The sequence below is a fragment of the Pleurodeles waltl genome, chromosome 6, assembly GCF_031143425.1.
Source record: "Pleurodeles waltl isolate 20211129_DDA chromosome 6, aPleWal1.hap1.20221129, whole genome shotgun sequence".
Classification (NCBI taxonomy): domain Eukaryota; kingdom Metazoa; phylum Chordata; class Amphibia; order Caudata; family Salamandridae; genus Pleurodeles; species Pleurodeles waltl.
In genome coordinates this window covers 1,712,950,470-1,712,964,843 of record NC_090445.1, presented here as the reverse complement: position 1 = coordinate 1,712,964,843, position 14,374 = coordinate 1,712,950,470, and the positions used below count along the sequence as shown (strand labels likewise).

The following is a 14,374-nucleotide window of genomic DNA, read 5'->3' as shown; positions in this document are numbered from 1 at the left end:
TATGGCATGTAACATGTCTAAGATCATGGAATTGCCCCCTCTATGCCATCCTGGCATTGTTGGCACAATTCGATGATCCCAGTGGTCTGTAGCACAGACCCTGGTACTGCCAAACTGCCTTTCCTGGGGTTTCACTGCAGCTGCTGCTGCTGCTGCTGCCAACCCCTAAGACAGGTTTCTGCCCCCTTGGGGTCAAGCCAGGCTTGTCCCAGGATGGCAGAACAAAGGACTTCCTCTGAGAGAGGGTGTTACACCCTCTCCCTTTGGAAAATGGTGTGAAGGCAGGGGAGGAGTAGCCTCCCCCAGCCTCTGGAAATGCTTTCTTGGGCACAGATGTGCCCAATTCTGCATAAGCCAGTCTACACCGGTTCAGGGACCCCTTAGCCCTGCTCTGGCGCGAAACTGGACAAAGGAAAGAGGAGTGAGCACTCCCCTGACCTGCACCTCCCCTGGGAGGTGTCCAGAGCTCCTCCAGTGTGCTCCAGACCTCTGCCATCTTGGAAACAGAGGTGCTGCTGGCACACTGGACTGCTCTGAGTGGCCAGTGCCACCAGGTGACGTCAGAGACTCCTTCTGATAGGCTCCTTCAGGTGTTAGTAGCCTATCCTCTCTCCTAGGTAGCCAAACCCTCTTTTCTGGCTATTTAGGGTCTCTGTCTCTGGGGAAACTTTAGATAACGAATGCAAGAGCTCATCAGAGTTCCTCTGCATCTCTCTTTTCACCTTCTGCCAAGGAATCGACTGCTGACCGCGCTGGAAGCCTGCAACACTGCAACAAAGTAGCAAAGACGACTACTGCAACTCTGTAACGCTGATCCTGCCGCCTTCTCAACTGTTTTCCTGGTGGTGTATGCTGTGGGGGTAGTCTGCCTCCTCTCTGCACTAGAAGCTCCGAAGAAATCTCCCGTGGGTCGACGGAATCTTCCCCCTGCTACCGCAGGCACCAAAAAGCTGCATTACCGGTCCCTTGGGTCTCCTCTCAGCACGACGAGCGAGGTCCCTCAAATCCAGCAACTCTGTCCAAGTGACCCCCACAGTCCAGTGACTCTTCAGTCCAAGTTTGGTGGAGGTAAGTCCTTGCCTCACCTCGCTGGACTGCATTGGTGGGAACCACGACTTTTGCAGCTACTCCGACCCCTGTGCACTTCCGGCGGAAATCCTTTGTGCACAGCCAAGCCTGGGTCCACGGCACTCTAACCTGCATTGCACGACTTTCTAAGTTGGTCTCCGGCGACGTGGGACTCCTTTGTGTAACTTCGGGTGAGCACCGTTTCACGCATCCTCGTAGTGCCTGTTTCTGGAACTTCTCCGGGTGCTACCTGCTGCTGAGAGGGCTCCTTGTCTTGCTCGACGTCCCCTCTATCTCCTGGTCCAATTTGCGACCTCCTGGTCCCTCCTGGGCCACAGCAGCGTCCAAAAACGCTAACCGCACGATTTGCAGCTAGCAAGGCTTGTTGGCGTTCTTTCGGCGGGAAAACACTTCTGCACAACTGTCCACGGCGAGAGGGATCCGTCCACCAAAGGGGAAGTCTCTAGCCCTTTTTGTTCCTGCAGAAACCTCAGCTTCTTCTGTCCAGTAGAAGCTTCTTTGCATCCACAGTTGGCATTTCCTGGGCATATGCCCATCTCCGACTTGCTTGTGACTTTTGGACTTGGTCCCCTTGTTCCACAGGTACCCTAGATTGGAAATCCACAGTTGTTGCCTTGTTGGTTTGTGTCTTTCCTGCATTATTCCTCTATCACGACTTCTTTGTCTTTGGGGGAACTTTAGTGCACTTTGCACTCACTTTTCAGGGTCTTGGGGAGGGCTAATTTTCTAACTCTCACTATTTTCTAATAGTCCCAGTGACCCTCTACAAGGTCACATAGGTTTGGGGTCCATTCGTGGTTCGCATTCCACTTTTGGAGTATATGGTTTGTGTTGCCCCTATCCCTATGTGTCCCCATTGCATCCTATTGTAACTATACATTGTTTGCACTGTTTTCTAAGACTATACTGCATATTTTTGGTATTGTGTACATATATCTTGTGTATATTTCCTATCCTCTCACTGAGGGTACACTCTAAGATACTTTGGCATATTGTCATAAAAATAAAGTACCTTTATTTTTAGTATAACTGTGTATTGTGTTTTCTTATGATATTGTGCAAGTGACACTTGTGGTACTGTAGTAGCTTCACACGTCTCCTAGTTCAGCCTAAGCTGCTCTGCTAAGCTACCATTATCTATCAGCCTATGCTGCTAGACACCCTATACACTAATAAGGGATAACTGGGCCTGGTGCAAGGTGCAAGTACCCCTTGGTACTCACTACAAGCCAGTCCAGCCTCCTACAACAAGGCAGCATATTTTGAATTGTTTGTTCTTTTTTGCTGGGTGTATAAATCTACCTGTAGAGTGGGCCTATAGAGGGAAGTGGTACTCTAAGAAGGTCAGTGTTGCCAAAGTCCAGTCTGGATAGGACTAGTCAGAGCACTGAGGTTCTAAACTGTTTGGTTGCTTGAGGGAGATGTTCCTCAGGGTATGTAGATAAAGGTTGTCTGCTTTGGTCATTCAGTTAATGTGCGGAATGAGTGTGAAGGATGAATCTAGTGTGTGCCCTCAGGGATTGGCATTAGTGGAGGATAAGGTGAAAATCCCATTGGGTTCAATAATTTCAGAATCGTTAGATCAAGCTTTAGTTTGAGGGACCTAGATAGGAGGAGGAATTCAGTGTTATGCAATTTAAGGCTAGGTTGTGGAGCATTGTGATGTCTTATAATGTTGATATTTGAAGATACAACTGTCCATTGTCAGGGTATTGGTGCACAGTCACATGAGAGTCTTTCATGATCAGTCCTGGGAGCTCCACGTAAGGGATAAATGGTGTGGGAGCTGGGATAGAGCCCTGAGGCTCAGTGCACCCTATCTGATGTATGATTGAGATCTGGTGACCGATTTGCATCACAAGGCGTCTGTTGAGCAGTGAAGTGAACTAGCCCTTTAACTTTTCTCTGAAACCCATGAGCTGTTCCAGTGTCTTAAGTAGCCGGCCACTAGCAAAAGTGGCTACAAGATCAACTGACACAATTACGCAGCGATTGCCTCTGTCGAGGATGTGGTGCTTGTTGTCAAGTACCTTCAAGTGAATCATTTTGAAACTGGACCTGAATTATTAGTAGCCAAGCAGCCTTTCTTAGCTTTCTGGCGATGATGGTGTTTAGTTGGTCTGTACAACCTTTTCAATGGGTTTACTTGCCATGAGATGTTGGACGCAGGATGGTTGTTGGCTGGGCCTAGGTTGGCTTTCTTGAGATTGAGATATTCTTTCATCGTGGGAGGCATTGATCTGATTGCACCAGAAGCCTTGGAAGGCAACAACTTTGTGTTTGATCATTTGTTTCTGGGATGGGACCTGTGAAGCAGCTTGTCGGCAGAGGTTTTTAGAAGATTCTCCTAGCTAGTTGGTGGAGATAGGTTTGAACATGTCTCAGTTGTGGTAGTATTTTGGGAAGTGTGCTGTCCAGATCAAACCTATCTCTTACTATGTAAATCTTCTCAGTGAGAAATGTATTGGAGATTTCTGCAGAGGGCGGCTGGTGATCTTTTTTGAGGTGTGGATAGATTTTTGATTTGGCTGAAAAATGCATGTGTCACTGGGCAAAGCCCACAATTGGCTCGTAGGATACATGAGGATTTAGCTGTTAGGATGATGTCTAATACCTTTGCCTGAGTTTCCTTGGCTTAGGTCTCATTATTTCTGAGGATCCTCTGGCTTTGGCACCTGGGACAGTGAACCAGGGTTAGCTTCTCTTGGGGTGCACTTTCTTTAAGCTATAATGGGGTTCTTGTGTCCACAAGATTTACAGTCTTATAGCATCATAGTACGTAACTGCTGTGCAAACATTTTCTTTGTGACCTAGCTGCTTCAGTGTGGATGCGATGTGATCTTGGACAGTGAACTTTTCAATGATAAAAAATACGTAAGTTAGTGGAGCGCGGTTTTAGCGTGTGGATGTAGTGTTCACTTAGGACTCATATGTATCCAGCAGAGAATCAAAATCTGTTCAAAACTCTCATCAAAAGCCCAGAGCCCCTTTAGGTGATAGAGACGGCAAACTTTACTGTCATACATTTATAGATGGAAAATGCACAAGCAGGTATTTTAGTCACAATGTTACCACTGAAGCTGGAAAAAATGAGAAGGTTATTGTTATAATTGAGTAACAAATGCCCCTTGGAGTCCGGCCATCACCTACCTCAGGCAGAGAACTAGCTGGATGAAGAGTCTGTAGTAGGAGGGTCTGCCAAGAGAAGAGAGAGTGAGAATCCTGCTTCCAATCCAGATATGTCTCTATTTTAATTCTTCATTTGTGATTTTTGCAATTTAACTATTCACAGCAGTAGGACAACAATGGTGCGTTCCTGCACCAGCACAGTGAGTACTAACAGTACCCACAACATTATAGCATACAATACTACACACGTCATCTGTAAGCGGTCCTTCATGCACCATCCTGCCCCTCGTTCCCACCCATTCCAGTCACCCAGTCTCAACCACACACAACCACTCCTCTGTCCCTCGCCCACCGTATGACATATGTGTCTCTTTCACAAACACAGGAGACAAGACAGAATATTGACCTTTGTAAATAAATAGTGCCTGCAAGAGCCCTCTAAGCAGAGGCCTGTTTCCGAGCTGCCCTGGAAGTCCCAATGAGGGCTCATTTGAAGATTCAAGCCCAGTCAAGGATTCAAGAGGCTGTCATTCAGTGTGTATGGATTACAAGAGTTGGAATTGTTCTGGCAGGCCTGGGGTGAGGACCCAGGACTGGACATGCAGACACTGGAAGGCCTCCCCTGCTTGCCTAGGATAAGAAGCTCTGTCCACGTTGGATATTCAGGTGGCCCTGGTGGGAAATGTCAAGCCCTTGGCACCCTTCTCCAGCCTACTTCATTGCAAAGTGCATCAGGAGGTCTCCCCTGCTTATCCTGGTTCAGAAGCTCTGACTGGGCCCCGGGTCAGAGCTCCGGTTGGCCGCGAGTGGAAGCCCCTGGCCTGCCGTGCTGGAAGTGCCCCAGATGAGGTCCCACAGGCACTAAGAGGTTTCCCCTGCTTGTCCAGGTTCAGACGTTGTGACCAGGCCCCAGATCAGAGCTGTGGCTGGCCCTGGGTTGGAAGGTCTCTCTTTTCTGGCCCATCGTGTCGCAAAGTGCCCAAGATGGGGTCCCGCAGGCACCGGGAGGTCTTCCCTGCTTATCCATTTTCAGAAGCTCTGATCTGGCCGGGGTCAGAGCTCCAGCTGGCCTTGGTAGGGAAGCACCTGGCCCTGGGTTCCCGTCTCGAACTTGCTGTGTTGCAAAGTGCCCAGGACGGGGTCCCACAGCCCGGGGAGGTGTCCTTGAGGATAGCCATTTGCCTGATATCCAGGAGTCCCTGTCTTCTCCACAGGTGAGCAGAATCCTTTTTCATAAGACATGGTGCGATCAGATAACTGTCCTTTGAATCTGAACACCTGATCACTGTAAGCCCCGGGCATCTGGATGCACACCACCCTATAGCATGCACAGATGGCCGGGCAGTCCCAAAGAGGGCTCATTTGCCTCTTCAAGCCCAGCCAGATCTCTCAGAGGTCAGGAATGTTTTCTCCAATTGCCTTTTGTACAGGTAAGGGAGGGGGGCTTTCTCTGGATTAGCAGGGACAGTGTACTCAGGCCCTTGGGCTGCTGGTGAAATACCACTACTCTAAGGGTCAGATTTATCATGATTTCCAATAGCTATTACCAAATTGCAATTTGTTGCGAATGGCAATTAAGTAATTGCTATTGGAATGTATGAAACTCCAGGAGTTTCATATAGCGATTCTCAAGGTCTCGCAAATGGACCTATCTCATTATTATTCATGAGGTAGCTCGCAATTCGCAACCCATTGCGAGTGGCTACAATCACAGGGGTGGTGGCCTGCAGGGCTCAGCAAACCACCATGTCTGTGATTGCTTTTAAATAAAGCAATCTTTTTTTTTTTCAATGCACCCTGTTTTCTTTTCATTTTTTAAGAGCGGACCACTGCCTGCTCTTAAACAAAAAAAAAAAAAAGATTTTGCATGCATTCACAAAGGGGAAGGAGTCGCTTGGGGACTCCTTACCCTTTGCGAATAGGTTACCACCTACTTTCAATAGGCAGTGTTGCAAATGTTTTGTGACCGCATTTGGGTCACAAAACATTCATACATACCTCTGCTATTCGGTATTAGGAAGGGACGCCCTTGACACGCCCCTTCCTAATACCGAATCGGTATGTAGTCGCAATACTGAATCACATATTGGACTTGATACATACCAAAATGCATTTTGGCCATTTGCGATCTGCAAAAATGTTTCATACATCTGGCCCTTATTGTTTTTTCACTTATCTGAGCTAAGGGAGTACAGAACCCTCCTACCAAGCACAAGGGCAAAAGCTGGCGTGATCTTAATTTTCAGTATGAATACAGACTGAAAGTGGGGTCTCACGGTCCTTCTGACTTTTTGAGTTTCAAGCAGGAGGTGTCAGAAACATTACTACAGTGGTAGCTGGTTTGTAGAGGCCAAATATTCATAGCAATGTCACTTTCTGATCCTTCGATGTTGGCTCTTCCCATCATTGTAAAGCAGAACTGACCGTGGGTGCCTGTGCCCCGTGGTGTTCCTCTGTTACCAGACGGGCAGGAGTGATAGGGTGCGGGCTGTGGGACGCAACCTCCATCATGTGCAGTGTGGCTCTGGGGCCTCCTACTCCTGCCCTGCATCACTGGGCAAAAGGATGGGGGCATGATCCGTTGCAGGTCAGGAGAATGACCAGATGGCTGGAGTGGGCACCAGTGGAGTCGCCTTGAGAAAAGAAGTCAGTGGGTGGCTCTAGGAAGGAGCCTCCGTAGCACTGGCATTGTCGTTGGCTGCTGCCTAGACACTCTGGTCACTGGGTCAGCACAAGCCATCTAGTCGCAGGCTGCTTGACCACATTACCTATCAGCGGCTGGCTGACCAGGTGACCGGCCAGCGACTTGCGGACCACTTTACCGGCAGGCCAGTGGGCACAGCTAATTCTGACCTGTGCCTTCCCACAGGATCTGTATGCCTCTACTGTGTGGGGGGCTTAAAATTTGAGGAAAAAAGGCTTCCCTGGCAGTCCCAAGGGAGGAGTGGGTTGGAGAGAGCTAAACCCTCCATAGCTCATCAGTCACCAGGAAGATGAAAGGCCCCCGGGGCTCCTGTAGCCAATTAGACTGGGGTGACAATCTCTATCTAGGGCAAGGTGGCTGCACACTAGGAAGGACTCTTGTTCCCCTCCGGGGTGTGGAGCAGATATGGGACCCCTGCCATCCCTGCCCGAGAAGGCCCAGTCACCAGGTGCATCCCAGAGTGGGGTAAAGTCAGACCAGAGAGGAGTCTGGGGCTCCTGCAGCCTGAATAGCTTGTGTAATCTCCATTGAGAAGCCGGCAAAGCCATAGCTTTCACCTGGGAGGCCTGGTCCCTAAAGGCCAGGGGTCAAGGCACTGGGCAAAGCCACCTTCCCTACCCAGACCAGGGTGTAGTAGGGAACACTGAAGTGTCAGAGTGTCATTATTCCACCATAGAAAGATAGCTCTTTGAGTCCACATGGGATATAGATTATTTCAGACACTTTATGTGATATGTGATTTATTGTCAGAACAGTTCACAAGCTGCCTATTTGCATGTTATCCCAGCATGGGAGCAGATACTTGATGTTTCAGTTGGCACGCCTGGCTGTCAATTTGCAGATATATCAGTTTTATGTGGAATATATTCCTGGCAGAGTCAACCATCGTACTCTCTGGCTGTCCAGGTTGCTATTTGAGGTTCGTCAGATTACTGAGAATGACGACGAGGAATGTGAGATGGGTTTCTTGATAGAGGATGTACTCCTTTGCAACGGAGCGGAAAAGTAATGTCCACCACAACTAAGGCGCTTTGGGTGAAATTGATAAAGGAGGATAGAGTGATTCTGATTGATTCTTAAGGTGTAAACTGGGGGGGCGTGGCCAAGATGGCAATCGGAGCGGTAGTGTAAACCACAGCTCCGTCGCCCAGCCCGCACAATTATCCTGTCATTGAGCTCCTAGCCCCCCCTGGGGCAGGGTGGGGAGGCTGCTCGGGGGGCGCCAGAGGGCTGCACCATTAACCGCGACCGAGAGCGCTGCATTCCCGGTGGAAATTAAAAAACATCGCTGAGATCTGCGCTCACCTCGAGGACCTCGGGGACCGCCTAGCCCAGCTGATCGGGGCTACGCACTTGATGCACCGGAGCCGTCACCCGGACCCCGTCGCCATCAGTGAGGTAAGGGCTCGACGCCGCGACCCCGTCGTGTGCGCCTGAGCTGTCCGATAGTCCGCGGGAGGCTGCCTGGCGCGCACAGGGCCGGCCGAGTCCTCCCGCACACAGCCCTGCTTTATTGAACGTTGCGCCGGAGCGCGCCTGTTCGTACTGATCTCTTTTCTCCCGCGGGCACCCATCGGGCGCCCGCGCTCCGCCCTACGGCATTGTCTTATAACTGGGACCTTTGGAACCTAATACAGGTGCTGCTGACGACCCGTGAGGCGGTCCGGAAAAAGACATAATCGAACACTCGTAGGAACGGAAGCCGCCATTTTAGGTGCCTCAAACCTTGGTGGGACCGAGATCCTGTGGCTCAATAATACCGCTCTCATTAACAAAGAAAACTATACTGCATAAACGCCCCCCTTAAACGTGATGCACACCAGGTGCACTGACTGACCGCAATTGAGCAACAACATCACCCTAAGCCCCACTGCACCTCCCTAAGGCATTAGGAAAGCTAGAATTAGTGAAGCCAATGTAGTTGGTGCAGGAGTGTTGCGGCAGAGGCAGAATAAATCGCGCACGAATCTCTGGGGCACAAGTAGTGCAGATAAAAACATTAGGAGAGCCTCCTGGCGATACTCATCGAGTTGGAGCTTTATAATAAGCACAAACACTGCCCCTGCCTGACCTGAAAGCGCCAAATACACGCCTCCTCAGCAACGTGATATCCAGCTGACACCGCTAACTGCAGCCTCTTTAAGCAGATAGTCAACGCTTCTAGCTGCTCCTTCCCCAGTTAATTACCGGACCCAAGCTCCGTTCGGCCGGCTTGTCACACCATCTGATCTGGTGGCTTTCACCGCAGTGACTCCCAATGCAATACTAACTCACAGACATTGCTGCATCTCTCAAATGGTGAAGCCAAAGACCACCCGAGCACCTCTTACCAAAATGGACCACACTACAGCACCTCCTCCGGAAGCTCACCCCAATGCGCAATCAACATTACAGAAGCTGGAACTAACCTTACAATCACATACTTCACAATTTGAAAAAACCCTGCAAGCTATTCTAGACACTAAGACCACCTTGGAAGCCAAAATAGGCTCTGTAACAGAAGAACTCAATATCCTTCGCACTGACCAACACGCTCTAGCTGATAGAGTATCTGAACTTGAAAAAGACACGGCGTCCTTACCTGGCTCCATGAAAGACCTGCAACTACAGCTAACGCAACTGTCAACAGAAGTTGATTTCTTAAAGCGCAGAACAGAAGATGCAGAAGGCAGGTCCCGCCGCAACAACATACGCCTGGTAGGATTCCCTGAACGCGCAGAGGGCTTAAGTGCGGAACTGTTCATTGAGCAATGGCTCATAGACACACTCCTTAAAAATAAAATCCCGAAGTTCTTCTCAGTTGAAAAAGCACACAGAATTCCAGGCAGACCTCCAGCACCCGGCTCACAACCAGGCCCCCTGATAATAAGACTCCTTAACTACCGAGACAGAGATCTTATCCTTCAACTATTCCGCAAATCAGGCCCAGTGTGCTACGAAAATGCTACGATAACAGCTTATCCAGACTTTACAGCAGAAGTGCAAAAAAAATGTAACTCCTTCTACCGTGTTAAAATATGCCTTCGCAAACACGATATCAAATATGCACTGATGTTCCCAGCCAGACTTCGGATACAGGATGACTCTCGTTCCCTCTTCTTCACCACCCCGGAAGATGCCTGGACCTGGCTACATGCCAAAGGCTTAGCGGACCCGTTGGACGCAAGCACTCAAGACGACAATAGATCTCTCTCCACGCCGCACCGTAAACAACGCAAGAGACAGGGAGCCAGACCCTCACCTGAGCAGGCAAAATCCGAGAGCTCTCGGCTCCTTCAAACAACATCCAATTTTGTCAATGCTCCCTCCGCCGCCCTACCTTTGCAAACGGAAAGCGAACAGGAACAAGATCTAAACTCTGACTCAACGGAGTCCGCATGTGGTCCGCTTCTCACACCACGCACAGCGGACATCTGATGAATGAACGGACTGGCTCACTTACTGCCTAAAAGTTTCATCACAGCTTCTTCGTGGCTCCTATACGTAGTCCTGCAGTCAACGGGCGCCCCCCGCCCGACGCGCTTCGCCTTTTAAACTATGTGAAACCCGGGCAGGGTAAGACCGTACCTTTGTATCAACGCTAACTGGCACCCCCTAGCTCCATATGGACAATTACCTCACACTGGATTTTTCCGGTATTGTTTTCTATATGTTAATAGCTTATTCGTTGTATGTTGTTTTAGTGTGCACCTCTATATTAGGAGTATGGATCTATAGAAGGCGGGTCAAGCATAAAAGCAGCAGCAAACACACAAGAGACGCTAATTGTAGCAACAAAAACACAGCTCACAGCCTGTCTCTTGATTGTCGGCCAGCCACAGCGACTGAGTCCCATAATAATGTTAACATTGGGTCACCAGATAATCATAATCCCAATTATGTAACGCACATAAAAAACAACTATGGCCACTCACAAGCACCCAGGAACCCTAAAATATAAAACACTCACATGGAACGTTAAGGGTATGGCAAATCCTCGGAAATGCCAAAGGGTTCACACCTTTCTCACAAGACATCAAATAAACATAGCTCTGCTACAAGAGACACATTTCACCAAATCTATCCTGGACACTGCACGCTCAAAATGGAAGGGCCAATTATATGGCACTACTTCTTCGTCCTTTGCTCACGGAGTAGCCATCTGGATAGCACCCAGTGTCCCGTTCGTACCCTCCCGCACGCAATGTGATCCAAGCGGTAGGTATGTAATACTGGAAGGCGCCTTAGACGGGTCCCCATTAGTCTTGGTCGCACTATACTCCCCAAATACGAACCAGCGCGACTTCTTATCCACGCTAACTACTGGCAACCTTAGCGACCCCACATTGGAAAGCATATGGGGAGGCGACTTTAATAGTGTCCTGGACACTCAAATGGATCGCTCATTTCCCCCACTCATTGCAGCCCCTGCCAATCGTGCTTCAGAATCTTTGGCACAGTGGGCATCAAACAATGGCCTGAGTGATATATGGAGGGTGCATCATCCCACTCACCGCGAGTACTCTTACTTCTCCCCAGTCCATAAACTGCATACCAGGATAGATATATTCTTTGTATCCGCCACTGTTAATCACAAAATATGCTTATCTGAATATTTAGCACGCACGATCTCAGACCACAACCCATTATGCTTAACATTGGCATGGGGACACATACATACTTGAATACCAACATGGCGTTTGTAACCAGAAGCCCTCCTAGATCCTCCTTTTCAAAAAGATATCTCCAAAAGTTTAACCGATTATTTTCTATCAAATAAAAATACAACATCATCCCGTGCCATAGAATGGGACGCTCATAAAGTGGTAATAAGGGGTCACTGCCTTTCGGCCATGGTTGGGGTCAGAAAGGTACTCATTAAGGAACTACAAGACTTAGAAATAAAGCTCCGTAACGCAGAAAATGCAAATGATAATAGTGAACCTGCACTAGCAACACTGCACCTGCTTAGGACTTCTCATAAGGAGACAGACAATAGATTGAGCAAACACGATTACAGACACTATATGATCAGGCAACACGCTGAAGGCGACAGTTCTGGCAGACTATTAGCTTGGCTGATTCGGCAACCACCACAACCAGCACCCATTGGCGCAATACGCCTAAACCCTGACACGATCGTTAATACCCAAGCAGGCATAAACGATGCCTTCTCCACATACTATCGGACCCTCTATACGCCCCCTCCACAACCTCCAGAACAACATATTATCAACACACTAAGGGGGTCATTCTAAGTCTGGCGGGCGGCGGAGGCCGCCCGCCAGACTTCCCCCTCCGAAATACCGCTCCGCGGTCGAAAGACCGCGGAGGGTATTCTAGGTTTTTCCCTAGGCTGGCGGGCGGTCGCCAAAAGACCGCCCGCCAGCCCAGGGAAAAACTCCCTTCCCACGAGGATGCCGGCTCGTAATCGAGCCGGCGGAGTGGGAAGGTGCGACGGGTGCTGTTGCACCCGTCGCGTATTTCACTGTCTGCTATGCAGACAGTGAAATACTAGCGGGGCCCTCTTACGGGGGCCCCTGCAGTGCCCATGCCATTGGCATGGGCACTGCAGGAGCCCCCAGGGGCCCCGCGACACCCCCTACCGCCATCCTGTTCCTGGCGGGCGAACCGCCAGGAACAGGATGGCGGTAGGGGGTGTCAGAATCCCCCATGGCGGCGCAGCGAGCTGCGGCGCCATGGGGGATTCAAATGGGCAACGGAAAACCGGCGGGAGACCGCCTGTTTTCCATTTCTGACCACGGCCAAAGCGCCGCGGTCAGAATGCCCAAGGGAGCACCGCCGGCCTGTCGGCGGTGCTCCCACCCCCGTTGGCCCTGGCGGTGCAACACCGCCAGGGTCATAATGAGGGCCTAAGTCTGGTCCCACAAAGTCAACTTATCCTCGATAACACTGCCGCGCTAGACGGCCCCATCACTATTGAAGAGTTGCGTCTTGCATTATCACAAATGGCACGTAATAAAACGCCCGGCTCTGATGGCCTGCCGATAGAATATTACAATTCTCACGCTGCCTATTTATTACACCCACTCACAGAAGTATTCAACGAAGCACACAATAAATTACAACTGCCGGACTCAATGTGCGAAGCACTGATAGTCGTCCTCCCAAAAACGGGCCGCGACCCTCTAGATGTCAAATCATACAGACCGCTCTCCTTGCTGAACACAGACTGTAAATTATTAGGAAAAATACTCGCAAACCGTCTTCTCCCCTACTTACCGACTTTAATACACCATGATCAATCAGGCTTCATTCCTGGCAGAAACACCTTCCTGAATATTAGGAGACTCTTACGCATAATACACAGTAATACAAACTCGGAAGCAGTGGCCCTATCTCTAGATATAGAAAAAGCATTCGACACACTCAGCTGGAACTATCTTTTACACACACTCAAAGCATTCGGCTTTGGTGCCGGCTTCATTAACTGGATCAAAACGCTTTACTCCAGGCCCACTGCTCGGGTCAAAAATGGACGAGTTATCTCTGAAGCATTTCCCATAGGTAGAGGCACCAGACAAGGCTGCCCATTATCTCCATTACTGTTCGCTATTTCTATGGAGCCACTAGCGATTAAACTACGGAGTTATGCACACATATGGGGTATCCCGGAGGCTAACACCTACCACATCATATCTATGTACGCAGATGATGCCTTAATATATCTGCGTGATCATTCGGCTTATATGACTGAGACCCTGCAGTTACTGGACTCCTTCGCTATCGCCTCTGGTCTACACGTCAACTGGTCCAAATCAAGCGTATTCCCCATTTCTCCGTCCCCGGTAGCGCACCATATGTTACTGCCGCAATACAAACTACCCTGGTCACACATAACCTTTAAATACCTGGGAGTGCAGATTTATCACGGATCTAAAAGAAGGAAACATAGACAGGATCCTTGGCTCCGTTCGCGGCTCAATACCCTTCTGGAGCTCACTTCCCCTGTCTCCAATGGGCCGAGTGGCAATAGCCAAAATGCTCATCCTTCCAAGGTTTCTATATTACTTTACAGCTCTTCCGCTGTGCTTACCGCGTTCTTTTTTTAATAAGCTGCAATCAATGCTAACGGATTTACTCTGGGGTAAAGATAGACGCAGAGTGGCGCTGTCAATAACGCAACATCCGCAAGAGATGGGCAGATTAGGAATGCCTAACTTCGAAAGATATTATGCAGCCACCCAATTATCATGGCTGTCTACATGGCTATGCGACACCCTGTCGGCTGAAAGCAGGATGTTACAGACACATATAGCATCACAGAAGCTGTTACTCTCGATACTAACTAGTACCCCCCAAACGTCTCCCAGACTAATATTACTAGAGGCAGCCCGATTCTGCTGGCGAAGATATGTCCAAACCAAGTCCACATCTTTCCTCTACTCGCCTCTGTTGCCACTACTTCAATTGCCGGGCACCCAAATCCTGTCAATACACCATGATACACGT

General features: G+C 49.5%; 1 protein-coding gene across 1 annotated transcript in view; it reads right to left on the bottom strand.

The window, feature by feature from the left end:
- Positions 1–14,374, bottom strand: part of LOC138301429 (patr class I histocompatibility antigen, A-126 alpha chain-like) — a 171,282-nt gene that overhangs the window by 20,400 nt on the left and 136,508 nt on the right. The window contains exon 7 of the mRNA XM_069241919.1: positions 4,240–4,284. Coding sequence (XP_069098020.1) covers positions 4,253–4,284 — 32 coding nt within the window. The 3' untranslated portion in view covers positions 4,240–4,252. The remainder of the gene's footprint in view (positions 1–4,239; positions 4,285–14,374) is intronic.